Source organism: Amphibalanus amphitrite, unplaced genomic scaffold (genome assembly GCF_019059575.1).
Source record: "Amphibalanus amphitrite isolate SeventyFive unplaced genomic scaffold, NRLGWU_Aamphi_draft 000243F_arrow, whole genome shotgun sequence".
NCBI lineage: Eukaryota > Metazoa > Arthropoda > Thecostraca > Balanomorpha > Balanidae > Amphibalanus > Amphibalanus amphitrite.
The window spans coordinates 686,917-714,817 of record NW_024881738.1 but is presented as its reverse complement, the minus strand read 5'-3'; the positions used below and the strand labels follow the sequence as shown (position 1 = coordinate 714,817).

General features: G+C 45.5%; 3 protein-coding genes across 7 annotated transcripts; 2 read left to right on the top strand and 1 right to left on the bottom strand.

Annotated features, from left to right (window-relative positions):
* Positions 1-55: 55 nt before the first annotated feature.
* LOC122386208 (flexible cuticle protein 12-like) lies at positions 56-24,705 on the bottom strand. Of its 3 annotated transcripts, none has more exons than XM_043375194.1 (3): positions 2,114-2,223; positions 753-899; positions 56-512 (listed from the first exon to the last, which is right to left on the bottom strand). In XM_043375194.1, exons 1-3 carry the CDS (start codon positions 2,120-2,122, stop codon positions 285-287), a joined length of 384 nt encoding a protein of 127 aa, XP_043231129.1. In that variant the 5' UTR covers positions 2,123-2,223; the 3' UTR covers positions 56-284. The 3 variants fall into 3 exon arrangements, 1 of the variants encoding a protein (XP_043231129.1); XR_006257349.1 differs by lacking the exon at positions 2,114-2,223 and adding an exon at positions 24,407-24,705 and having other exon boundaries at positions 123-512; XR_006257350.1 differs by lacking the exon at positions 2,114-2,223 and adding an exon at positions 11,248-11,333 and having other exon boundaries at positions 123-512.
* On the top strand, positions 6,333-7,741 carry LOC122386207 (larval cuticle protein 65Ag1-like). The gene is made up of 3 exons (XM_043375193.1): positions 6,333-6,717; positions 6,973-7,122; positions 7,358-7,741. The coding sequence occupies exons 1-3, from the start codon at positions 6,709-6,711 to the stop codon at positions 7,589-7,591; spliced, it is 393 nt and encodes a 130-aa protein (XP_043231128.1). The 5' UTR covers positions 6,333-6,708; the 3' UTR covers positions 7,592-7,741.
* On the top strand, positions 14,808-27,517 carry LOC122386206 (larval cuticle protein 65Ag1-like). 3 transcript variants are annotated; one of them, XM_043375190.1, is made up of 4 exons: positions 22,347-22,601; positions 25,422-25,743; positions 26,247-26,399; positions 26,915-27,517. In XM_043375190.1, exons 2-4 carry the CDS (start codon positions 25,735-25,737, stop codon positions 27,158-27,160), a joined length of 408 nt encoding a protein of 135 aa, XP_043231125.1. In that variant the 5' UTR covers positions 22,347-22,601; positions 25,422-25,734; the 3' UTR covers positions 27,161-27,517. The 3 variants fall into 3 exon arrangements, with proteins under 3 accessions (XP_043231124.1, XP_043231126.1, XP_043231125.1); XM_043375189.1 differs by lacking the exons at positions 22,347-22,601; positions 25,422-25,743; positions 26,247-26,399 and adding exons at positions 14,808-14,887; positions 15,265-15,420; XM_043375191.1 differs by lacking the exons at positions 22,347-22,601; positions 25,422-25,743; positions 26,247-26,399; positions 26,915-27,517 and adding exons at positions 14,808-14,887; positions 15,265-15,420; positions 15,555-15,935.
* The last annotated feature ends 384 nt before the right edge of the window (positions 27,518-27,901 follow it).

Sequence of the window (27,901 nt, the reverse complement as noted above, 5' to 3'; positions counted from 1 at the left end):
ATAAAGCGTCCTTTTATACGTGACCTCACATACCTATACAACAAAAATAAGGAACAATGTGTGTTGATTTAATTAATTGCATTAGGTATACCTACATCCTTAATGGTCATGGAACATCATTGAACAGCAATCATCGCAACAAACATATTTTTCATCCCATATATTAGCGTTTCTTTTCACATTAGTTGCAGAGACATATCTTCACAGATTGGTCTGGATCAGGACCGGGAGAATTTGTCTTCAATTCCCGGTTAAATTGCGTCAAGCTATCAACTCCCAATGAGTTACCCAATGTACAGCTCGGGGTTCCGCTGCTTCAGCAGGTCGTATTCGGGAAGCTGAGCGGGGGGCTGCGGCAGGTGGGCTCCCCGCGGCTGGAAGCCACCCTCGTCGGCCCGATAGTCGACGCGGTACTTCTGCTGGTTGGGAGCGACGAACTCGAATCCGCCCTCTTTGCTGATGGAGCCGGTGCCGGGCTCCGGTCCTGGGTAGCTGCGGCCGACCTCATCCACCTGTTTACCAATAAGATACCAAATATTTGCGCATGGCTCGGGATGAAGCGTTTGTATACATATGTGAGGGGTTCCGGGTTTCGCTAAATGTTCATGTAATTTTACAATTCAATTGAACAAAGGCAATAGTTGTTCAGCCTGAAGTTAAATTGACTATCGAGTCAAAATGTAAGATAAACAAGACAGTAGCGAAAAACAAATGCTACATTCAGCTAGACATTTTCTTTGCGACGAATATACCTTCTGTCCGTTGCTCTGTTCGTATCCGTACTCGTAGTTGCCCCTGCCGTCTTGATTGAAGTATTTGCTGACCAGCAGGATGCGACGATCACCATGACGCTCGGTTGGGTTTGCCGCCGCAAAACCCACCAACAGAACGAGCACAGCCTGAGCAATAGCATGCAACAGACTCTGTCAGACTCAGATGGTGGAGGGAGTAAGGAAAAAAACGGAATAGGTATAAAATGAATCATCTTTGACATGACAAGGTGAGTGGTTTTGGAGTAATGGTGTTTATAACACCTTCAACTGCAAAATTAACCCTCGTCGGCCGAGGGAGTGCCGCCCCCCATAAGGTTTTTTTTTTTTGCAATAGCTCCGAACACGCTGGCGATAGAGAGCTGAAACTTGGCATACCTGACCTATGATTCAAGCCGGATATTTTGACACCAACCGTATTTTCGGGTCAGGTGAGGTCACTGACCTATGACGTCATAAGTGAACCTCTGCACGGTCTTCAGATGTCGCAACTTCGCAACGCCCTCACTGCCAGAGGAGCTTTCACAGGGAAATGAAACTTGCAGGATCTAGTATCCATTACAAGTCTCACAACTTGTATATCTCGGATTTTTCTTAAAGGTCATATGAGGTCAGGTCATTTTCCTGACCTCACCATTAGAAGTCAATGGGGAAAAATGAAAACTGCTATTCTGGCGCAGGGAACGATCTCCAACTATCTCAAGCACACAGAATCGTGATTTGATGCACTCCTTGCAAGGTTAGATGCGTCACTTTTGCAATGTTGACCTTGCATGTGACGTCATTTATGACGTAATCAAGGTCATATTAGTTTTTCGTCAATAACTCCCGATCAAATTGAGCTAGCGAGTCGGGAAAGCCACCAATGGACTCAGGAAGACCTGCCGAATCGAATGATATGCGACATGACCTCTTTCGACCAACTTCGTGACCTGGGGGCGCTGACCTGACCTTGACCTGAGGTTAACACCCTAAGTTGACCTGACCCGAACAAAAAGTATACCATTCGACGCGCCTGAGCGAGGCAAACACGATGCTGCCAAAATCGGCGCTCTGCGGCTGTTTTTTGCGAAGTTATTCACCAAAAACTGAAGTTACTGAACCGTACCTTGGGGCACTTGACCTGACCTCAGAGGACACCGGTTGACCTAGGACCTTAAAATCGGGTAACAATCTCTGCGTCTCGTAACGGCGCACACGCTCGTTTTTTTCCGCGACGCGCTAGCTCCACCAGGGGCGAAACGGCGAGGGGGGTCGTACCCGCCCCCCCTTCGGCCGGCGCGTATGTAGAAAACCAATGGGTCCGGCGAGGGTTAAGCAGATAGGCAGCACAGCAGTCTCACCAGCTTCATTTTGATGCAGCTAAGGAGCTGACGAAGGCGTCCGTATGGAGCTCTCCAGACCGACTGATGCTGGTGCAGGTGAAACACGACCTTTTTAAGGAGCGGGGATTGTGACCGTAGCCAGGCAGTTTGTTAGGTAAGTGCAACAGCTGCACAAACTGGTACCTAAAAAGGGGCGGTCTGCCGAAAATATCGTGGCTGAGCTTATAGCTACCTACACGCCAAATTTGCGGAGGCAGAGAGAAGTATGTGGTGGAGAAATCAGGCTTCATGATTAATCAAGACGTTGTGATGGGAACCAAAGACCTTTGTAATAAATTTCAATCTAGATTGCATCGTGAATTCAATACCTCAATCTCTAATCACTACCTCTTGAATGTTAGGCTTGTGACAAGGATATATGTTTTAATTGTGCTTGAGGCTACACTATAGGTTATAATTTGCTACCAATGCAAACATATACAAAGATAGATAACGGCTGCATCTAGATAAGAAATAAAACACATTCCGCTCAAATTTTTGAAGTCGTGACACGATGCAGCCGAGATCGTCAGCTGATGCTATCTCAATGTTCGCTTCCATTCCCATGAACGTTGGACGAGCGATTTTCGAAGTGAGCTGATCAGAGGACCGGAAAGAAGCCATGATGGTGACAGATCCTCACGTTTCGCTAATAAAGTGAGCGTCAGAGAACGGGGATAAACCACGATGCATGTCAACCAGAACTTCAGATCGACAGCGGGCGCTGCCTTCGAGCTCGCCCTGTCGCGCTCCTATGGTGCCAGCATCCTTCGGCGTCCCTTTGGTGAAAGGTTTGCTTCATACGTGACAGCTTTGTGGGGACTCTAAGCTCAGCGAAGTCGGTGCGCAAAGCGGGACGAACGGCGGGCAGTGGTAATTCCGAGAGAGATTGATCGAGCCAGACCACACGACAGACGCAAAAAACGGACCAAATGTCACACACCGCAGCGGTATACTGACCACATCGTGCTGGCTTCACTAAGCTAATCCTGTCAGGTCAGCAAAACGATCTTTACGACACGAAAACATGAAGGAAGGAGGTGAAAATGACGGTTGTAGGAGTCGCGACAATCCCAAAATCTGTAAAATGGTCAAAGCCATGGATATCTTGAGTTCACTTGACGTTGTTTTTTTGTGTTGTTGGTGTCCACCTCCAGCAGAGGTGGAGCATGTTGAAAAGACGAGAGTGCTGTTTACATGGTAGTTGTTTTATTTAGGCCTGGTATGACCAGAGCTCCGCCAATAATTTCGACATTGATCTAGTCCAGGATGATTTAAAGGTAGTGTGCCAGCTTTCTTGGACCGTATGGAGTTAATGGCCCAGATAAGGAGAACCGGATTTTTAGAACTTATCCATACCTTCGAAACTCATGGAAACGTCTTAAATTCTTCAAATTTTGAGTACCCCAGTGCGAAATTCGCCCCGACGGGTTGTCGGTCGTACCCCAACCACATTTCACACCACTATGAACAATAAATGCACACACTGAAATCGCTATTACCGATATGCTCATCCAATCAAGTTTCGATAAACCCGTTCATCATCATCTCCTGCGGTTTCGAACACGCCTGTTAGGTGGCTTCTGATGCTCGTCGAGGTCGGAATTTCCAAATACGCGTGGTGCGTCGGGCCGCGCGCTCTGACTTCGGCCAAGAAAAATGCGTCAGCTGATCATTGTCATTTCTGCCACAGTGTATATAAATACAGTGGCGGCAAATGCACTTGGTCACGTGACCAAATCTGCACGTGCGGTTGTGGCGAGGGCACTTCCCGAAACTCTGGTGCCAACGGCCTCGCGGCGCCCATAGAGAATACATGGGGCCTTTTCTTTTCAGACCTATCGTGTCTAAACCAAGCCATTTAGTGCAAGGATACGACTGGTTTGAGATTCAGCAGTCTTTTGGCTACAAGTTGGCATAAGAAACGTATTTTTATCGGCAAAATTCGCAAAGTACCAGATGGTTTTCCGATACCCTGCACGCCTCCTTACCCCCGGCGGCCGACCGGAGGAGTCAGTAGCGCTCCACTCACGACTTTTGGCGATAGCTCAAAACACCTTACAGCTAGAGGGCTGCTATTTGGCACACCTTATCTTTGCTTCCATACGCATCTTTGGAAACCAATTGCATTTCCGTCTCAGGTCAGGTCACTGACTTATGACGTCACACGTGAACCTCTGCAATAGTCCCAAAATACCGAAACTTCGCAATGCCCTCGGTGCCAGAGCAGCTGTAACAGCGAGATGATACTTACAGGACCTAGTATCCTCTAGGAGTCTCAAAACTTGTATATCTCGGATTTCTCCTAGAGGTCACATGAGGTCAGGCCGATCGCGCGACGTCACCATTGCAAGTCAATGGGGAAAATATGGAAACTGTAATTTTGACGCCGAGAATGATCTAAACCTAGCTCACGCACATGGAATCGCAATTTCATGCAATTCTTGCAATGTCCAATGCTTCACTTTTGCATCCGAATGATATGCGATATAACCTCCTCCGACCAAGTTCGTGACCTGAGTGCCTCTGACCTGGCTTTGATCCGATGTGAACACCTTATGTTGACCCCACCCAAACAAAAGTGTACCATTTTGACGCACCGGATCATGACAAACATGATGGTACTAAAATCGCGACTCTGCGCCGTTTTTTTTTGACAAAGTTATTTTTCAAAACCTGAAATCGTATTTTGGCCCTCGGGGCACTTGACCTGACCCTCAGAGGCTATCAGTTGACCTGAGACTTTTAAACCGTGCATCAATCGCTGCGTCCCCGGTCCCGTAACGGCACACATGCTCGTTTTTCCCGCGAGGCTAGCTCGTAGCGAGGCTAGGCTAGCGAGGGAGTCGTACCCGCCCACTCTCGCGGCTGGGGCGTAGGTATGTAAAAAAAAAACTAAAGTCTGGTGATGATTGATGCAAGATTCTTACAGATAATGGTAGATGAAGGTAGGGCATCAGTTATTAAAGATAGGTAAAAAACAAATTTGCAGCCCTCAGTAGCATTGATTTATGTTAAGAGTTATAGAACCATAGGCGGCGGAACGGGGAGGGCACCGGGGCACCGTGCCCCCTATAATTTTGGCATTTTAACATTAGCCCTATGGGCATTGCATGGAAAGAATCGGACCGAAAGTCGGCAGTGCCCCCCCCCCCTTAATTGAAGGTGTTCCGCCGCTACTGTATCAGTATAGAACAACTGTAAGCTGCAGGCTCAGCTTTTCAGTTTCTACCTATGCCTGCAAACACAATAAAATCAATGGAAGAGTAATAAAAGATTAATTGCATTTTATTGATGCTATTCAAGTACCAATGGTAACTATGTCACCGATGATTCAATATTATTTGCACGGTATCATTTACCACCACACGCCTAAATATTTAGTATCTAAAATAATGCAGCAAAATAAGCTGCGCCACGTCTGTCGACAAAATCTGGTGCCAACTCAAGGTCACGCGGAAAATGCAGTCACGTGACCAATGTCCGGCAGCTGATTTCTGCCACTTGCGTGTGGTGAAATGGGGTCATAACTTATAAGACGGCTTTTTCATATCAATTATTTTACATAAAATCATATTTCAAACCATAAATAATGTTCGACAGCCAAATAAAAGAAACAATACAATACGGGCTTACAGTTTAAGGCTCGACATTGTGTTGTCTACGATTAGACAGCTGATAACTCATTCCCGTACGTCGTATGGTCGTAACACTATAATGACCTTTGCTTATTGTCACAAGTGCGCCGCATTCGCGATTGTTGCCCGACGCCTGTTTGCAGGTGAGCCCACTACAGTTGTTATACATATCTAAAAACCGAAAAACTTTTAGGCGAAAAAGGCACTATTCCAGGCCCATTTTTGATTTTTTTTTTTGCGATATTAGGTAAAAACAGAAGCTTCTTATCCTAGGAAAAATAAAATGGGAAATATTTCAAAGGTGGCACACTACCTTTAACTAGATTGGTAAAGTGTTATGCAGCGATGCATGGTACTTGGTAGGAAAGGCTTTAGCGCCATAAAATTGACCATCAAAGCCTCACAAATAAAGTTCTTGAAGCCCATGGTTGTTTATGATTAAAGAAGCAAAAGCGTGTACGATTGTCATGTTATTGTTCAATAGGTGATTTTTTTTGCCAAGTCAACGAACAGAGTCGCATTAACATATTGACATTTTAAGCCTCCAATTAAAGCGAGGTTTTATTGAAGCGAAGAAGTCAATAGCTGCAAGAAAAGCCAAAGTCTCCTATATGTCCACTGGTCAACCAGCATTCATATGACATCATCATTACATCAGATTTTCATTTTCCATTTAACGCACCGTCACCACTGTTATAGAATGTAATCATGACACCTGTTACCGGGTACCGATGTCAGCTCCACCTGTCGAGGCAGACGCTGCAGGGCCACTGGGGCATGCATGAGGGGCTCAGCGGTCAATGGAGGCGGCGTGCCACCGCACAGACCCCAGTCACGCCTCCCGCTGCTTAAAAAGACCGGGTGCTCCTCCCATCAGCAGCACTTGGTCCTGAGAGCGTCCGACGAGCAGCATCCACACTCCCTAGCTTCATCGACATGAAACTGGTGAGTTTATGCTGCTACTCCGCGGATAAAATTCCTGCCGTTTCTCCGACTCCATTCACTGATCAGCTCTCTGCAACAGAGCCTGCACTTTAACTCATAAATATTTGACTTTGCCCTATCAAAAAAAAAACATGCATGTTTTGCATGTACTATGTATATTATTGCCTTGGACTCTCGCGTTAGACACCAATGCACTTCTTTCCTTCGCCTTCTTTTCGCACTTTCTGACTGAGAGCATCGCGTTTTCCTTCCCAGGCCTTGTTCGTCCTGTCGGTGGGTCTGGCAGCGGCCGTCCAGCACGATCAGTACAGCCAGACACCGCCCATCAGACTCATCAGCCAATACTTCAACCAGGATGGAAAAGGCAACTACGAGTACGGATACGAACAGGACAACGGACAGAAGGTATGTACCGCGCAAACACAACCGAATTTGACGCTTTTTACGGATTGGCTTCATGTTTTCTGTTCGCTTTAACAGTATTTCTATGTAAAGACGCCTTCTCTTTTACTTCAATACTGAGCTGCTACTTTCACAAACTAAATTGCCACACTATAGCATCATTTTCTTTCAAGTACTGAGCAGCGTGGCAAATTTTAATTGTTATTCATACAGGTTGACATTTTTCTGTGTGCGGCAGGTGAATGAGGTGGGTCGCAGCTACCCGGGACCCGTGCCCGGCACCGGCTCCATCAGCAAGGAGGGCGGATTCGAATTCGTCGCTCCTAACAACCAGAGGTACCGCATCGACTACATAGCCAACGAGGGCGGCTTCCAGCCGCGGGGAGCCCACCTGCCGCAGCCCCCCGCTCAGCTTCCCGAGTACGACCTGCTGAGGCAGCAGCACCCCGAGCTGTACCGTGGGTACAACTAGCCCGAAAACTGCTAACTCAACAGTCAACTTACCGGGGATGGAACACAACGACTCCGAATAGTGAAATGAACAACTTTACTGTATCGCAAACTCCGCCTTCCGTCATGAATGTGAAAATGTGCTATATCAATAAACGAAGAGATGAGTAATGCATTTGTTTCATGTCGCTATTCATATCGGCGGGCACCATACCTAGTCCCTTACACATACATGGGGTACATGGGGTATGCTGGGGTAAGTGGGGCAAACGGGCCACCATAACGCTTCTAATGATGCCGACGCTTGATTTTTTACTTTGAAAGATTCTGTCTATACAAATGTTATCCCTAATAATTGCCTTTTATTTCATTTTCGTTTCATTTAGGCACTCACACATAAGAGATATTGGTAAAACGTTAAACCTATGCATTTTGGCTACTTCACCCCATTTCCTGGGGCAAAGCGGCCCGCCGGCCACAGACAGGCGACATCTAAAGCCCCGATATGAGAAAGATGATAATTGCCTCATGTACGTACGACTAGAGTAGTTTTATGTTGGTGACAAGGTTCAAACAAAGGTTTGTCATCTTCCCACCTGTAGGCAAACAAAGAAAGGACATTGATGGAAAAAAAACATTTAACTGCATTTTTTGTAGCTCATTTAGCAGAAAAGTGGCGGAGATGAGCGCATGACGCTAAATTTCAATATCAATAACGTTTGTTGTCCAAGTTGAAGCAGCTTATGGATTAAGGAGTTGTTCACCCTGCGCAGCCCACTTTGCCCCGCTCCTACCATCAGAGGCAAAAAAATTCTTACTCTGTAGCTGGGGCAAAACGCGTTGAAATTGGCAGAAGACGTGCACAATAACAAATGCAGGTTTGAGAACAATTAAATAAACTTCTAAACGGTTAGGTATGGTATAAAATACCATTAACTACACATAATATTGGGGTAATAAGAATAACCTGAGACACCCTGAGAAAATATACATTTCCGTTTGTCACGGAAAAAAATAGTGACGGGTCGCAAGCCCCGGTCTGGCTCATCCGAACGACCGCGAAGAGAAGTACATACCTAAAATTGGCAACCATAAATTAGAGATGACGCCAGTTGTGCAGGGCCAAAACGAAGGGTGTCTTCTTTGCACCGGGTGGCCGCTTTGCCCCCACTCGCCCCCTACCCGTGCGTACCTGTACAGCGGAACGTCGGAGCGACTCGGGAACTGTAGCTCATCACCGAGTGTTCAGTTGTTCAATGCTGCATCAACTGAGCTGTGAGACTGACTCAATTGGCTGTTGAAGATTATATCGAGCTCAACAAAATTAAGCTAGAGCAAACTCTTCTTTCACAAATTTATTACGAACTTTCAAGTGGAGCTTGTTGCGCAAGTACATACTGTCCCGTACCTTCCGATCGTGCAATACCTGGCCCATATGGTAGAATTTAGAGTCCGAAGGTTAACCCGCACCCCATTGGGGTCTGCGTGTAACGCGCCTTACTGGGGGGGGGGGGGGGTATTCATAGCCCTCTGCTAACTCCAAACCTACTGGACAGATTGTCAAAATTCAAACGGCGTCTGATAGCCCTGGAAAAACATACACGCCAGGAGCCTCATAACATCCAGCGCCCGTCACGCCTCGAACCCTGGACTTTTGTGGCCGGGATGCGTTTTTTGCGCTTTAGACCTTTTTGATTTGAATTTGACCTTTGACTTGACCTTGACCCGAAACTTGACCTCAATCTTAAAATCTTAACCCTCGCCCGCACATGGGGGGGTGGTTGCCACCCCCCCCCCCCCAGGCAGTCTTTCTGCTCTGCACTCAACATTTTTAGAGCTAGAAGGCTGATTTTTCGTATAGCTGCTCGTCTATCCTTTCTTGATGTCCACTGAAAATTTCAAGTTTCTGTGATTTTTGGTTTCGGAGATATGACCTTGTTTTTCAGGTCATGTCATGACCCAAATGGCCAATTCTCAACATCTTGCGTTTGCCAGGGGCTTTGTGAGCTTTTGACACCCTGATTTCGGCCTTTTTTGCCAGTCTTACCTCCCACCTATCATGGAACATGTTGTTCGACGATGTACAGGGGTCAAGGTCAGGGTCAAGGTCAACCTAGGTCATCTAAGATAATTGCGTTTTAGGCAAGCTGAATTTACTTTTTGTGAAGTTTTTTGACTGCATTTTTGGTAAAAACTTCTCAGATCATGATTTCATGTGATATGGACCAAAAAACAATCGGTGCACACATCAGCATACACACAGACACACACAGACATACAAACACATATAATTGACCTTGACCTAACTTGACCTGAAATGACCTCAGCAGCAAAATTCTGGTCGGATAGTGTGACAAAGAGGTTCTAGCTGGCTTGGCACCAGAAAACAGCATCGTCATCGGTATTTGATAAGCAGCGCACTTGATATCCAACGGTGACCCAAAACAGCAACATTTTTTAGTTTGACCTGACCTGGAAGGTCAATGACTGACCTGAGAAGGTAAAACTGGGTATCATTGGATTCGTCTCTTCCCAAAGAATCTTTTGGTCTTTACTGCTAAGCTCTATCTCCAACAGGAACGAAATGGCGCGGGGGGGGTGGCAACCACCCCCCCCCCATGTGCGTTCTAGGATGGGAAAATGGCATGTGCGGGCGAGGGTTAAGAGTGCTTTGGGAACGTCTCGTAGAGACCTTTCGAACGCCGCCTCGCGGGGCTCGATACGACCATTGGTTCTCGAGATAACAGGGGGGGGGGGGGGTCGGATCCGACCCCCCCAGGCTGTCGTGGGTACGGAAATAGCCCAGGCGGTGCCGGGTTAAGAGAGCTGACTAAGGAGAGAGAGAGAGAGAGAGAGAGAGAGAGAGAGAGAGAGAGAGAGAGAGAGAGAGAGAGAGAGAGAGAGAGAGAGAGAGAGAGAGAGAGAGAGAGAGAGAGAGAGAGAGAGAGAGAGAGAGAGAGAGAGAGAGAGAGAGAGAGAGAGAGAGAGAGAGAGAGAGAGAGAGAGAGAGAGAGAGAGAGAGAGAGAGAGAGAGAGAGAGAGAGAGAGAGAGAGAGAGAGAGAGAGAGAGAGAGAGAGAGAGAGAGAGAGAGAGAGAGAGAGAGAGAGAGAGAGAGAGAGAGAGAGAGAGAGAGAGAGAGAGAGAGAGAGAGAGAGAGAGAGAGAGAGAGAGAGAGAGAGAGAGAGAGAGAGAGAGAGAGAGAGAGGAGAGAGAGAGAGAGAGAGAGAGAGAGAGAGAGAGAGAGGAGAGAGAGAGAGAGAGAGAGAGAGAGAGAGAGAGAGAGAGAGAGAGAGAGAGAGAGAGAGAGAGAGAGAGAGAGAGAGAGAGAGAGAGAGAGAGAGAGAGAGAGAGAGAGAGAGAGAGAGAGAGAGAGAGAGAGAGAGAGGAGAGAGAGAGAGAGAGAGAGAGAGAGAGAGAGAGAGAGAGAGAGAGAGAGAGAGAGAGAGAGAGAGAGAGAGAGAGAGAGAGAGAGAGAGAGAGAGAGAGAGAGAGAGAGAGAGAGAGAGAGAGAGAGAGAGAGAGAGAGAGAGAGAGAGAGAGAGAGAGAGAGAGAGAGAGAGAGAGAGAGAGAGAGAGAGAGAGAGAGAGAGAGAGAGAGAGAGAGAGAGAGAGAGAGAGCACCAATTGAAATAAGCTGATGAGGTCATGATCAGCGACTATGAGCTTACGGTACTTACGTCAGCCTAGTACCTTCTTCACTGAGGTTAGCTTCTATAGTTGATCTTTTCGCCTACATTTTCTGCGCCTGACTTCACCTTTTTTCCTGAAATTCGCATGCCGATAAACAGTCATTTTCTGCTTATCTTTCGCCTCTCTCATGTTCGATGGAGAAAAGTAAATCGTTTTTATGATCCTCTCTCTAGGATATTAGCAAAAATTAAGCGCAGGTTAACAGAGCACAGATAATATATTCACGAAAGGGAACGGAAACGGCTGTGGAAGTGCTGCATATTTAAAGCAGCCTTAAATTTCTTGATACCCATAGTTAGTGATGCCGCACCGCAAAGTCGTGGTCCGCTCAAAATGGCAAAAGCTTCTTGAGAGAAGCATGCTCGCTTCGATGGAAATTGTTGTTCTTTTATCATTAGCTTTCCTCCCTTCAGAAATATACTGAGCCAAAATTATATTGTTTTAGTGTTTTCAAATGTATCGGCCACAGGCCTTCACCAGTCAAGTATCCAAAAGAACATTGGCCTATGAAAGCCTGTAGCCAATGTATTTGAAAACACAAACAATCTAATTTTGGCTCAGCATATTTTTGAAAGGAGGGAAGGTCATGATAATAAACAAATACTTAATTTTTACATCAGTAATGATCCTCCAAGGTTGCATTGCAACATAAATCTTGTTCGTGAGCAAAAGGAAATAACCGATAATGTATGGCATTGCTCCACAATCCACATGACTAGCAAATCACCCGCAATGCAGCGACATATACAAAGTGAGAAGAGTAAAATAGAGGACAGGTCACATCAAGATTACTGGTCACATGCCCTCGTGAAGGGAAAAGTTTTGTCGTTGTTGTGAACCATGGTTACGTTATCAAAGTCATTGCCGCCAGATGTGTAACTTGCTCAGCTTTCGTGCTCTTCGTTCTTTTGCTCTGTTATGATCTTTCGTCTCGTCTCGTCTCGTCTCGTCTCGTCTCGTCTCGTCTTGTCTCGTCCCGTCCCGTCCCGTCTCGTCTCGGTTCTCGGTTCTCGGCCCTCAGTTCCTCTCCTCTCCGCTCCTCTCCCCTCCTCACCTCTCCTCTCCTCCTTGGCAGCTATTCGCCAGCCACAAAATTTCATAGATGTGTCGGTGTGGCTCAAAACGCTTTATTGCCTGGCAACAGCCCAAACCCATCCCTTACGGCCCACGAGATGGCTCAGAAGCGGGAAGCCCTGGGCCTGATAAGCATCTGAACTCGAGCGTCTGCCTGCAGTCACATCTTTACCCCCTCCTTCGTTAGTCTCGGGAACACCTCCCGATGTGATAGTCCAGAACCCACTTTGTCCCACAAACGCCCCTAATGGTGTTGATCCGCTCACCAAGAACCCTCACCTATGTACCTGTATCGCCGGAGACGAACCCAGTGTTCGGTGAGTTCATCCTGACAAGACATTTCACAGGCCTTTGCATTACGGACTTCATTTCAGCATCCATCCTGTTCAGCTTTTAGCTGGCTGACACACGCGAAACAAGGTTTAGCCAGCAGATAGGCATAGCTAATTGTCAGGCAGTTTTCACAATACTAGCAATTATTGATAATTTGATATTCATGGTTTATATTCTTCGAGCGGCAATTATACTAGGCAAGCGACTTATTCCAACCGACAGTCTGAGACATATTTGGGAAAATCCGCGCATCTTCTCCGCCAGCAGCCTTGGGACGAGATTACTCACACCCCTAGGCCAATCTGAGCACGATTTCCTTCGGACAGTCCGGAAACATCCGATAGTTTTCAGAGGATTAACGCCAGGACCATATCTGCCACGTTGAAAGTTGGTAAAACCTAGATGAAAAAGTTTTGAGTGGGGAACGGGATGCCGCATCATCACAACACGCTTCCTGAGTTAAGACAGAATCCGTCATTAAATCAGCATTCTTAATTTATTTCACAGTGGCTGCCAATTCAGACAAAACTCATCATTATAATCCAAGAATTTAACGGTAGCTTATATCCCCGTTTCTAACGCAACTCGTCACGTAATTCTCGTCATGTTCACACCAAAGCAGCCGAGGCCGCCGCCGAGTTTTGCCGGTATATGACGGCGGTAATGACTGGTCCCGGCGTCACCTCTGCAGCTGTGGCGAGCCGTCTACCGCCACTGGAAAACCCACCGGCACCGCATGCCTGTCCGTCCATCTGATTCGCCCCGTTCATCCCACGTGGACGAACGTCGACTCGGGCAATCACGTTCGACGGTCACTCCCGACCGGCCTAAGCCGACAGACGGAACTTGTATGAGCCTCTCCCGTCCCCCCTCTCCCCCTCGCGTGGTGGGACGCCGATAGCAGCTGGCGGGTGTAGGCGCAGAAAAGGAGAGGGGGCAATGGACCGTCTTGGGATCGAGCTTTTCTTGTACCTAAGAGCTGCGGAAGTACGAACAAGGGGAATATCTCGCACCAATTTGAATTTACCTTGCCTTCATGGCTTACCCTTGTCAAATGGTCTGAAGGACAGACGTAGAGAAAGGTGAGTGTATGAGGGACTAACCATTTGAATAGGGCAACAATAATTGCGAGAGTGGCAGGGTCAAGGTCATTGCATGTATAGTCGACTACAGAATGATGTTCCACTGTTCACAGGCAAATATTTGCCTGGAGTGGTAGGCTGTGCCGCATCACAGGGGCTGAGTTCACAAATTATAGCTTTGTCCCGATGCTCACAATCGACACGCTTAATTTCGTGATAAACGGCACAACTTAGCGCTCCGGTCAACTGATAGCTTCTGAGGAGTGGAACATCATTCTGTAGTCGACTATACATCAGAAATAGCGTCGGCGACATGGGTGGAAAAGGCCGTGATCGGCTATGGGGGCTCATTAAACTTCAGCTTCAGAAGCATCCATGGACAACTCGAAACTTCCCGATCGGACGGTGCAAGTCAGCGTCTTAGAACAGCTCTTCTTGCGTCACTCTATTCTTTCAAAACATTTTAGCTATAAATTTGTTAAAACGACTCAATGAGAGGAAAAAACACACAATTGCATTAAATTCAGCACAGCGACGTGATATTTATTTGGCCAACTGCGACACTTGATCTTTGTTCTCAGTTGGAATTCTGAGGTGAATTTTCGTCTGTCTTCTTGAAATTTATAGTAAGGAATTTATAAAGGAAATAAATCAAAATGTTCGTTGATAGTTCAAACTGTCTTCTAGTTTGCCCCTGACTAAGCCATTCTCCCAAAAACTGGAAACTTTGTTTGGTGCAAACTAGAAGACAACATCTGATGCCTTGTAAATTGACAATAGGAAGACCAACATTGAGCTGTTGAGCTGAAGCCAAGAACAGCGATATGTTGCACAAGGACAAGATACTGTCAAAAATGGACTAGTTCCTCCCGGTTGATGGACGCTAAGCAGCCTATATCTTTTGCAACTGCCCTGATTGTTGCTCTCTCCAAACAACCGGCTGGTCGTCCGGCAGGTGCTTAGCGGGACATTGTCGCTTCTTCTGAGGTGACAACAGGCAGGCGTGAGGTGACCGCATTACAGACCACAGTGCCGCCTGTGCACTACATAAGGGCCCACTGGTGTTCGATAGGGCACCAGTCGAGTCCGATCGCTTCAGCACTGCTCAACGCTTCATCAGAGGCTCACCATGAAACTTGTAAGTGCCACTGTTTCTGTCCGAAATCGTGTGTAAAACAACAGCAAGAATCCATAGTGCTTCTCTACTATGTAGTAGTAGTTAGTTGGTTAGTAGTTAGTAGTAGTTAGACGCCACAACCCTTGCATTCGATGCTTTTGGAAATACAATGATTACTTTGTATGCACATACGAGACGCTCGTAGACGCTCCTGTTCTAATTGAAGCCAAGCTGAACATGGCTGGCGAGCGTGCTCTGGGGGCTAATATGCCGGCACCTTCATCTTTTTCCTCTAGTTCTTCAAGTTGTCGTTTAGGGTCGCTCATCGTTCCCTTCTTTTCTTGTATACTCTTACATGTTTGTATGTATAGTGTCATTACCCTCGTATGGTTCGCCAGGTCGTGCTTGCAGTTCTGTTGGCCGTAGCTGCGGCTGCCCCACAAATCGCTGACGAGGATTACGAGAAGAAACCGATCCGTCTGATTAGCTACTACTTCAATCAGGACGGCAAGGGCAACTACGAGTACGGATACGAACAGGACAACGGGCAAAAGGTATGATCGGTATGGGTATAGTCGTAAAAGTATCCAAGTTTGCAGGACAAATAAAAAGAGTGCAAATTAAATTCAACTGCCAGACCTGAAATCTACTTTGTACTTTATAATATAAGAACCCCTTTCTGCGCCAGGTGGATGAGGTGGGTCGCAGCTACCCAGGACCGGAGCCCGAAACCGGCTCCATCAGCAAGGAGGGCAGCTTCGAGTTCATCGCCCCCAACCAGCAGAAGTACCGCGTCGACTACCTGGCCGACGAGGGCGGCTTCCAGCCGAGAGGTGCCCACCTGCCCCAGGCTCCTGCCCAGATCCCAGAATACGACGCTATTCGCCAGCAATATCCGGATCTGTTTATCAAGAAGGACTAAGGTGTGTCCTTCAAACAACCGACTGACCGCAGAAAACCGACTGTGACCTTTGTGATGCTACTTCGTGTGAATCTATCATGTGTGAAATATATGAAGGTATTTATGCTTCTATTTACAAAATAGCATAAATAAACTATTTTCTAAGCAGCTTATGACTGGGTGATCAAGTAATGAACAGTCGTGTCAGGCTCTAGTGGGCCAGTAGATGACGCCCGGTAAGGTCTCCAAGAGGCGCCAGTGTCACGGTAAGGTATATCTAGCCGTGAGATTGCGCTACAACAGCGTAACGCCGGCAGAGGACGCTGTAAAACCGTGGAGGGGCGCCAGTGTCACGGTACGAGGTGTGTGAAGCCGTGAGACAGCGCTAGGGCAGCGTGAACAGGTGGCGCCGGCAGCGCAGTCGGCTGTGGCGCTAAGCTGGGCTGATTTAGAGGTTAACCAGTCCGGACCCATCGATGTCCTACAATTTCGTGACATATCAATATTGGTCGAAGTGGAGGGCTACTAGCTCGACAACCTCGCCGTTTGGGGTCTGACTGAGAGCTAGTTCTTCGCCGAACATTTACGGGAAAATTGACCGTCAGAAACATATTGGAAGCATAACGAATAGCATCCAATTTTACCCGTCTCAGGATCAGCTTGGGATTTCGGAGGTGATTTAACCCTTGCGGGCCGGGTGGATGCGTTTTAAGCTCCCCTGCCGAATAATTGTGATAGCTCCCAAATGCTTAGAGACAGGAGCACGAAACCATTGGTGCACTTTTCCCGTCAATTTGACATTTTCTGGAATAGAAATGTTTGACCCAGCTCCCTTGATGACGTTGTAGGGTCGATCTTTAACTCTTGCATATACCTTAAACTTGGGACAGCCATGCATCGTTACATAAAAAGCAAATAGGGGTCTGATAAACTTGGAAAAAAAATATTTCAAGACATTTTGGAATTTGGTATATACATAAGATATACGAGAAATTGTTAAGTTTGAGGTCACTTTTGAGCATGGCCTTGACCTTCACTTTCACAAGTCCTGGGTTTCCTTTCACCTTGACCTCTGGCCTTAAAAATTGACCTGAGGTAAAACATTTTGGAAGTTCTAAAATCGTCTCGTGAAGACTTTTCGTCTGTTACCGCTTTTGCTTCCGTAGCTTCATTATTTACTGAGTTAGACAGGGAAGGAGGTGAAAAACGCCCGCCTCCTGCTGCGGTAGATGGGATTAGGTGCCTCCGGGCCAGGCCGGGTTATACGACCCCTGGGTCAGGGTCCGGCATAGTTAAATAATATTGGCAAAATGGTCACCAAGAAACATCGGTATTTATATACATAAGGTCCGATCAACAAGGTGATTATAAAAACCACACCACTCGATGTATTTTGAGCTCCTGATTCCATATCTGATAGTTATTCATGGCGCAACCAAGTTTTAAAGCAACTGCGCAAAATTTACCGTCGCCGCCGGCCACCATCCCACGACACCCGCCGTCAACGCACTCCACCAGCCGTTTGCGCAACGTGAGATGGATCGAATGAATAAACTCCAAGGTTGAGTGAAAACATTACGCTATTCAATCTCATTATGAAAGTGACGTCATGAAAATGATCGTGGCGAAGCGGTGCAGTGCCGAAGGCAATGCCTTAGGAGAGATTACAGGCAATGGTAAGTCAAATATTTTTAGGTTAAGTGGTTGTGTATCTGGCCTCAGGCCGAAGGCCTGAGGCCTGATGCACAACCACTTAACCTAAAAATATTTGACTTACCATTGCTTGCAATCTATTCATGCGAGCAACTGTTTCCTTATCCCCGGGTAGGCAAAAATCAGTAGGTCAGGTTAGGTCAGGTTAGATTAGGTTCTGACAATTTTTGTCGTGTTTTTTTCCTATCCTTCCCAACAAAACTCCAATTTTTTAAACATTTTTTTGTGTTTTGTTATTTTGACGTCACTTTCATCAAACAATTTGAATAGAGAAGAAGTAATGCTTTTTACATTTAAATTGCTTTTTGATGATTTTTTATTTATTTTTTATGTTCAAATAATATAATTATGATATCTTTTCTATCAAATATGCCTGATAGCTATGACCTTACGTAAACTTCTTTCCATTCGTACCTGCAATATAGAGCAGAAACTTCCGTTTCCGTTTGAGCAAACTGGTTTGAACCAGTTTTAGCAGGTGCTTTCCAGTGCTTTCCGCTTTCCCGCCAGTCGGATCATGGCTTCCGTGCCGGGTGGTTCGTTGTGCTCCGGGTGCAAGTGGGAGGAATACGAACTAGTTTCAGTTGCGTACCGCAACGAGGAACGCGTCCAGCGTATTTTTCGAAACCACGGTGAACTAGATTAGAGGTAAGTAAATTTTATCTCTCCGATCCACTTTTCAAGCATAAATTTTGCATATTCTTACGTTATTTGACATCCTGAATGTAGATAAGATGCTTACATGCGACGTAAAACAGTTCTACCATATTGAAAATATTTGCTACCGTATTTGGGGAAATGTTGGGAACCGGGGTTTTTGGGTCGGGGAGGGAATACAATGCCGTAAGAATGGTCATGAAAGTTGGGGAAAACTGTTGGGAACCGGGGTTTCTCTCCATACCCATAAGCCCCGATCCCCCCTCCCCCACCCAAAAACCCCGGTTCCCAACAGTTTCCCCCAACTTTCATAACCATTCTTACGGCATTGTATTTCCTCCCCCACCCAAAAACCCCGGTTCCCAACATTTCCCCAAATATGGTAGCAAATATTTTTAATATGGTAGCACTGTTTTCCGCCGCATGTAAGCATCATATCTACATTCAGGATGTCAAATAACGTAAGAATATGCAAAATTTATGCTTGAAATATGGATCGGACTTTATGTAAATATTTACCGAAACATCGTCGTGTATCAGACTCGGCGGACTCGAGTTGTTACGAGCGAGCGAGCGCAGCGAGCGAAGTGAGTCTTTTCAATATAACGGAAAAATCTCAGTATGAGCGGCCCGGCACGGCCGCATATTTACGTCTGGACAACGAGTTGCGGGGAAAAGTGCTGATTTTGCCGCAGTTTTAGGAGCCGGTTATTAGGCTGGATTTTCGGGTTACTTTTTCGTTCTGATTCCTGTATTTCATGGTGTTTGGCTTTTTAATATTTAAGTTCTTTCAGAGAAATATTAATTGCCTTACAGATTTTGTGAAAATGTTTCAGTTTTTATGAGCCGACCGCTAGAGTCCTAAAACAATACATCAGCACTACAATTATTGTAAACAAACAAATGGAGCACCACTTCGCTCCGTTCTTCTCCGTTCCAAGGTCCGCTATCTGATGGGTTTCGAACTCTTGTATGTCGTTTTGTTGTAAGTTTTGAATCTCTTGTGACTTAATTATATCATATTAAAGAAGCATGTTGACTGAAAACCATCCCAAGTTGATGTATACAGGAGGCTAAGAGTCCTGAGTTGTGAGTCCTGAGTAATATCAGGTTGAAGTTAGGAAATGTTGGTAGATAAACGCAAGTTGATCTGGCTCACCTATCAGCAAGAAAAAGTAAAATTGAAAGAGCTTATTGGCCGAAAACAAGCTATAATATTGCAGGAGATCAATACTGAAGAACACGCGCAGTACCTATCAAGCCAGAAAATGTTGGCTGATGAACGTGTATTGATGTATTGGTATGAATATTGAAATATTACTTACAGGCTACAGCAGCAAGATCAATGATTGCTAGTTGCCAATTGAAAAAATCTAGAATGAACAAACCCGGGCAGCTTAACTTTGCTATGCAGATGGTAATGTCAATGTGCATTACTCAGTGTCTGGCAAATGAAACATGCGATCATTCTATTGCTACTGGAAGAGAAAGCTTGGATCACTAAATCAGCTTTATAATGTTTAATTTGATGTTCATCATTACTTTGCATTTCTTGAAAAAGGATTTCAGTAAAATTGTCAATGTGACAATCCATGCATGATGCAACGATGTGATCATATCATGTGTTCTGTGATGGTGATTATTGGTCTAATATACAAAAGCAAAGCTGTCAGCATTTCTTTCTGTGGATGGCCAGAAGGGACTCAGAACTTGAGAAGTATTAGTTTTCTTCACATGGCTGGGATAAAAAGTACTGCCAGGGTAATCTTCCAGAAAGAAACTTCTTTATTTTGACTTGGTATGAGATGTAGGCACAAGTAGGTATAGGTGCTCAGTACCTATAGTTTAGTAGTTATGTAGGTTTAGTTGGGTTAGCATATTAGGTCATGTTAGTTTTTTTTTTTTAATTTGCCAAGTGTTCATAAAAATGTGACCTGATCAATTCATACCTGACTAACCTGACCTAACCTCAATCATCACACTTATTTGCAACTTACCCAAAACCTGCATAGCATTAGCACCCAGTAATAGGTACTAGGTACTCACCCTAACTCAATCTTACCTGCTAACCTTCAACTTGATAACAGTTCGCTCACCTTGCCAAACCACATCCAGGGAAACAGCCAAATGAGGAACTGGCTCATTGGGTGGCTGTTGTGAGTCTGTGCATTTTAAGTGTTTCTTCTCTGAAGCTGCTCTGCACTGCTGTATGCCATGTTAGATGCTCAGAAAAAATGTGGGAAATGATAACTAAGCTAGTTTAGTGCTTTGTTCATGCTTGAGACATCAACAGGTACAAATCCTGCGGGAGTACAGCTATGAGCTAGGTGAGTATGTTATTTGAATATGCTGTTTGACTGTATTAAATATACAAACAATCACAGGGTCACAGTTATATTCAATCTCCGCATAAACATACAACAAAGCGCCCATAGCCTCACTCCGAGCACACAACAAATAACTTAAGCCTTTGCAAGCACAAAAATGCTTTGATTTACAGGATAGGTATACAATATATCCTCTGTCCTTGGGGATCTTGCTGCAAAGTTTGAGTTGAAGTAAGATGACTAAACTTCAGGTATGATTAATTTTTTCTTCTTAGCCACTGATTATGTACGAGAAAGACTAAATGCTTGGTTGATCAACGCCTTAACAATTTAATGATCCATCTTCAATTCGACATGAAGGCACAAAGAAAATAGCTCCCACTTCTCTCTCCTCTTGGAATACACAAAGCAAAATATTTAATAACTTCTTTTTCTTAGTGGAGGGACATGGACAAGAGCAATTATCATAGCTCAAGCTTCCCTTCAAGTTAACCTCTGGCAGTTGGCACTGATCACACGGACACCTTTGATCCAAGAAAAAATTGAAATGTGTAAATCTGTCTAGTCAATCATGGAAGGAACGGATGAACTTGAGGTCAATATGATATTTTGTGATATACATCATCTTCACCTTGAAACTTTTTTGCAGGTTTGCTTCATATTTTGTAACAAACGCGCAAAAACTGCAATAAAATAGCACTATATGCTTCTGGACAAAATACAATGAATGTAAAAACTTAGCTCTGATGGTATTCATTCTCGGCCAAAATCTAATTACAAAATATTTTTATGGTAAGAACTAAATTTCGGCTAAAAACAACGCACGGTTTAAAAAAGAATCATTCCAATGACGGTCCATTATTGCGGTCCTGAAATCGCCACTATTTCCGGCCTCTCCAACGCAACTCGTTGTCCAGACGTAAATATGCGGCACGGCCCGGCCTGGCCTGTAACGCTTTTGAGAGGCTTATATCCAGGGTTGTATACCAATCAAGTCGATTGAATTGATTGATTTGATTCAACGCGTATTTTGAGTTGATTGGATTGAGTCGATTGACTTTTCGAGATGACTGGTTGACTGACTCGTTTGACTTTAGCGACTGGTTGACTGATTTGATTCCCGAAAATTAGAGTGACTCGTATGATTGAGTCGATTGAATGGAAAGTTGAAATAAGTTTTAGTTGACGAAAAATAATGACACCAATTGATGACATCAAAGATCACAAAACTACACTGAAAACTGCTTGTCATCACAACTGCAATATGGGGTAGATGGCCAAATAAAGAACAGGGCCTAAACATGAACAGCCAACTTTGACTTTCAACTGCAATAACTGCTCCAATCCTGTGATAGAACCTGGCGATGCACCTACCTACCTTTCTGCACTCAGCAGGAAACTTTTTTTTAATCCAGATGATAAAGTGCAAGGCCCTATATACTAATAAAGTGTGATTAATTACTAATTCACATCTCCACATCTCCTCAGAAACAACCCACTGAACTCTATAAATATCTGAAACCCCTACAAAAATAACTGAAACAAAAGCGCCGTTTTCGTCTCGCTAATTACGTTTACATTAATAGCTAATTTGCTGCATTGTTTAATTTGCAGCAGAACGTTTGTTGATCCTTTTCTCCTGAGAGCCTAGGCATAACATATTTAATATATTTCATTTTCCTTAAAATATTTTACCGAATATTATTAAGTGGTTTTATTTCAAATGAAATAATAATTAAAACGAAATTGGTGTTGTACAACCGATTTATTTTATGATGATCTACCATACTACATGATAATCAATGACGTCATCTTACCAAAAAATCAAAAGACGTAGAGTAAGGATTTATAAAAGCTTAGCATACTTCTTGGCAAAACCGGCACGTTTTCTTTGTTTTTTCGCAGTCGCACCAACGGCATTTAATTTTCCTTGTTCTTCTTCCTTTGTCATTAACGTATCCTGTGGTTCCAGAGTCCCTGTCCTTTCCATTTCCTTTTAAATATATTTTTAATGCTCATCCCTATCCCCCAGTCCTAACAGTTTCAAATTGTATTGCAATAAAATGTTTTGAATTCTTCACATATAACCTATCTACCTTCGTTGGTACTGTTGGTAGCCAGTGACACATCTAGGCAGGTAAGTAGGTACCTAGTAGGTAGGCAGGTAGGTACTACCTACCTGCTTTCCTGCTGTCTTCATAAAGCATACCTAATGAAGTTGTCAAATTTGTAGCACATTTTCAACACTTTCATATCAATATGGTGTCAGTGTGGCATGTAACCTAGCTAGGTTCATTATGTTCAGGGTTCAATTCAGAAGAGCTCCGCATAACTCACATAAGAGACAGACGGGGGCTTTACCTGGGGTAGATGGCCTGATGACTTAGCTGGAATATGGCCAAAATTAAATTGACAACTTTTTGGTGAAAGGTGGTGATTTGGGTTAAGGGGCGTTTGTTGAAGTCAACTACTGGGTTATTTTGCACCCATTAAATGAAACTTCTGCTCCAATTCTACCCATTGAACCTCAATATCATGATCCACCTGTCCATCACTAGGTATCCTTCCTTATTACATCAACATAGAAACTTTGAATGGCATGGCAATTTATAATTTTAAATGACAATATTTTTGTTTCTTCTGTAGGTAGGTAGGTAGGTAGGTAGGTAGGTAGGTACACCAGACTGCTATGGACACTTTTCCAAGTTGGTGGGGCAAAAAACCTAATGTATATCTTGGTTTGAGTCGTTTGATTGAGTTGATTGATTCCTTTCATTGTCGCGTTTGAGTCGATTGAATCAATTCCCGAAAACTGCTCTGACTTGATTGATTTGATTGGTTTCCCAAATTTTTTCGTGATTGAATTGATTGCTATTGATTGAGTCGTATACAACCCTGCTTATATCTCAGCAACCGCTGGACCGATTGGCCTGCGGTCTTTTTTGTTGGGTAGCCCCATCCCTTCTACCCCGTAATTGACTACTTTTGATACATCTCAGTGACCGTCGTGGCACGTGCCACGTGAAAAGTCAAGGGTGTTCAAGCTGTTTTGCAAAAGTAGTGATTTTGAGAGGCTCATATCTCAGCAGCCGCTTGGGCCATTGTCTTGCGGTAATTTTTGTAGGGTAGCTGCATCCCTTCTACCAAAGGTCGGATACTCTTGATCTATGTGAGTGACCCCCACTGCACGTGCAACATACAAAAAGAAGAGGTGCCAAATTTGTTCCCATTTCAATAACTCGGTAATTACTGGGGCGATTTCGCTGAAACTTGGCATACAAGTAGGCACCCACCACGCAATGCATTCCCATGTGTTGCGGTTAGAGTGCTACTGCACGTGCGCACGTGCAGGGGGCGTTTCCAGATCTCGAGAACGGCTGGGCCGATTGCGCTCAAATTTGGTACACGGTTGGGGACCAGTTAGTAGGGTGCCGTGCAAAAGTCATTTTGGACCCGTTTGCACGTGCGTGCGCACGTGCAGAATGCCGCTTCCAGATCTCAGGAACGGCTGGGCCGATTACGTTCAAATTTGGCACACCGCTAGCGACCGGTTAAAAGGGTGCTTTGCGCAAGCCCGTTGGAAGCACCCTCTTGCCCTTCCGCACGTGCAGGGCTCACTATCTCGCTCGCTCGTTCTTCGCCCAAAAGGCGTTTTACTGGTAACAAATAATTTCGTAAATCGGCTGAACATTCCTTCGGTGCCTCAATGTCGTCCCGACCCTATACTGACTAGAAATGTAGAATTTAAAGAAATTTCTTGGATCTGTCCCTGAACAACAGGCTGCGGTATTGGTACCACTACCAGCAGTGACAAGACAAGCGATTCCATCCATTGCATGACGAGTGTTATTCAGACAAGGATTTTTCTTAGGTGACTTTCACCTCAAGTTAAACTCTGCGAGGGACACTACTACACTATACAGATTGTAACTGAGTACTTACCTACTTCGCCGTAGGATGGAATTAAGCTCGTTGATCTTGATGAGGTGAGGCAGCAAACAGCAGCATCAGACGGTGTCTGAGTCTTCCATAATCCATCCAGGGTTCGACCGAGAACTTTGAGCTCCTCCGCTTACCTATTTTTAATGCCACATCCAAGGAGGACCAAACGACCAGTCTAATTCAATTTTGAATTTCAGTTTTGAAGGTCAGCGACAATGCAAAACGAAGCACAAGATCACTAACACGCACTTTCTCACGCAGCACGAGACCGGAGACCGACGCGACTGAGTGACACACAGCGCCTGGGGGCATCTCTGTGGGGGTGGGGCGGGTGTCAGCTGACCGCCGGCGACCTCTGCCGGACGCTGATTGGTCGAGACGTGACGCTCGTCTCGCTCGGGCCATCGCCCGGGACTATAGCTCCCGTCACGCACGTTGGCGATCAGATTTCTCCACATGCGAACCTCTGAAAGTGACCTGCGATGCGTTGAATGAGTTCGAGAAGAAAAGACATACCAATACGATATAATTAGAAAATAAGCTCGCTCTGCATGCCTCCAGATGATATTATTGTGGAATAAGCGCTCAAATGAAGTGTTCAAATGCAAACAGCTTCAACAAATATCACTGAAGACATGGGGAGCTCCTGCTGGGATCAATTAGGTACAGGAAATAAAATGCAACATGTAGTTATTTTGCTTAAGTTCTATAGGCAGATAAAAATACAGATTTTACCTACCTACCTACCTACATACTTTCAATCGCCTATGCATAACCTGAACCACATAGGATTACATTACACACCTCCAGCTATGCAGCAAGGCAGTTCGAGTTTCTGCTTCTACCGGTGACAGCTAAATGCAATCAAAGTCCAGTTCAGCGCAGTGTATTACACACATTTCCCAGAGCTAAAGTGACGGCTATGATTCCTTTATGACAATAACATATGATGCACGATGCATAAATGCTGATGAATGTCTGAGAACATCTGCGCCAATGTGGACTTTCCGAGCAGCTGGATGGAGTTCCGGAATGGGTACGGTGAAAACACGCCCAAATTCATCGACTTTCAATCACCCCGGATTATCGGTTTTATTGTCGAGGGTGACATTTCCCGGAGATGGTCGCGTCACAGCTGCGTTAGAGTCGCGCTGATCTGTGGCTGAGTCAGTGAGTACCTCCGGGTCGCTGATGACTCGAGTCGCCGCGCTCCTTCGCCACTGGAACCGGTTTTGGATGCTTAAATAAGCGGCTGGCCCGGATGGCGGCAACAGTCGTCTCGAAGTGGTGAACACATTCAGACAGTGACCTAACGCACATCAGACAACATGAAGCTGGTAAGACGACGGACTTTTTCACCTATGCGGCTTTGTGTCTTTAAATTTTACAGTATATCCTCATCACTGGCGGATCCAGAAAGAAAGTCTTGGACGCTGCGGGTGGCATATCCCCCAAAAAGTTTCTCCAAATTCGTAAAACATCGGGTTTTGATTCCACTCTGCTGTGCAGTTTAAAATAAAAGTTTCCTCTTAAAAGTTGTTGAGTTTTTGTTCTATTTTTCGAAAAACTGCAAACTTTCGTCAATTTCGGGTGCTTTCGGGGGGGGGGGGGAGGTATTTTCGCCAAATGCCCTCCTCCTGGATCCAACAGTGTTTGTTGATGTTTTGTAGTGGTTAGTTTAAGTTTTTTTTTTTGTTTCTTCATCAATGGAAGACAAAATATGCATATTATTTGACCCAATATAGAACATTAATCCGAGGGTGTAAAACTGTCCATTGCCCCCTATAAAGATAAAATATTGTCATTCCACGTCACCTGACGGCCTCACCCCACTCCTCAGGTTATTCTCCTCTCGGTGGTGGCCCTGGCAGCCGCGGCCCCTCAGGACTTGGTGGAGAGTGAGGAGCCTGAGATTCGCATTCTGAACCAGTACTACAACCAGGACGGCAAAGGCAACTACGAGTACGGATACGAACAGGACAACGGACAGAAGGTATGAATCCGAACCCAAATTTGTACTACCGTCTATTTTCATGTCCATCTGAAGTCTATCCCATGTCCATCATATGTATGTTTGTGCATGCTGCATTATGTGACCATTGTTTTCAGTTGGTAACTGTTTTCTGGTCTTGTCACAGAACTCTATGCGATGACCCCAGGATCCTTCAAACAGTCCTTCAAAGTCACTCGCAATTTGCGCTTAGAGACTGGCATGCAGCCAAATACCCACGCTAAAAGATACATGCCCGTAAGCGTCCTTCGTACTTGTTATCGATGGTATCGCAAAATTGTCCATATTTACTAAGTCATGTACTTGAATTGAATCGGCGATGCTAAGCCTGCTTCTCCACTTTCTGCGGAGTTTATTACGACAGTACATTTCAGGCACACACATAGACCACTATATATCTATATAGTGGTCTATATATAGTGGTCTATTGCACACATTATCATATCGGCCGTGTCCTGACCAGAGCTGACTTTGACCGCCTGCCGTCTTGTCCACAGGTGGAGGAGGTGGGTCGCAGCTACCCCGGCGACGAACCGGAGACCGGCTCCATCAGCAAGGAGGGCAGCTTCGAGTTCTTCGCTCCCAACCAGCAGAAATACCGCGTCGACTACCTGGCCGACGAGGGCGGCTTCCAGCCGGAGGGCGAGCACCTGCCCCGGAAGCCCGACCAGATCCCCGAGTACGCTGCGCTGCGCCAGGCGCACCCTGAACTATTCGTCGGCGCCTTCTGGCTCAACAACTAACCACCGACAGCCGATAGAACGACGGAGCGGCTCGTGACAGCGCCGCTCGCGGCTGGGAATATTCAGGAACGACGTCGCGGTGACGTCACACGGTTATCCGGCAGGTGTGACGTCACACGGGGGTGCAGAGGTCAAGGGAAGGACAGGCGGAGAGATGGGTGCAGTTTGGGTGTGCACTGCCGTCCAGACCGGCAATCTGGGGTGGTAAGATGGAGAAAGGGATGCCGTCGTGTGTACTGCGTTTCAGTATGGCGAGCTGGAGAGTTTAGTGGCATTACAAAACATGGTATCTGCTGCCTGGGCTGATACTACTCTCAATTGCGTGTAATTTATGACTCAATATACTTTCGCGACACATCCGTATGAGTGTGCTTTCTGATTCAAAGATCTAGCCAGAACTTTGGCTTCCAGTTCTCAAGTCGACAATCTGACAATAACAATGCGGCATTACATCCACATAGCTCTTACCTCATGAGAGAACTTATCATATATCTTACCTTATGTATATCGCGCTGGTGATCGTTTTACACGTTTTGTGGCCTTTAGGCTGACGATACGCGCTTTGAACATTCTTTTTACGCAGTAACTAATTCGTGATCAACAGGCTTTAAAGTGAAGGGCCAGGTTAAGGCAATTAGCTAGTTGACTGAAATTACAGATCTATCTGGCAAAAATTACATTAGCTCAGCTCTCTCCGGGAAGCTGGCTATCAAGTCATTTGATCTGTCCTATAACCGTTGC

Coding starts and splice junctions, on each gene's coding strand:
- LOC122386206 (XM_043375189.1), top strand. Junction 15,421..26,914: donor AACAGGACAACGGGCAAAAG/GTATGATCGGTA, acceptor TCTTGTCCACAG/GTGGAGGAGGTGGGTCGCAG.
- LOC122386207 (XM_043375193.1), top strand. Junction 7,123..7,357: donor AACAGGACAACGGACAGAAG/GTATGTACCGCG, acceptor TGTGTGCGGCAG/GTGAATGAGGTGGGTCGCAG.
- LOC122386208 (XM_043375194.1), bottom strand. Junction 513..752: donor AACAGAGCAACGGACAGAAG/GTATATTCGTCG, acceptor ATTGGTAAACAG/GTGGATGAGGTCGGCCGCAG.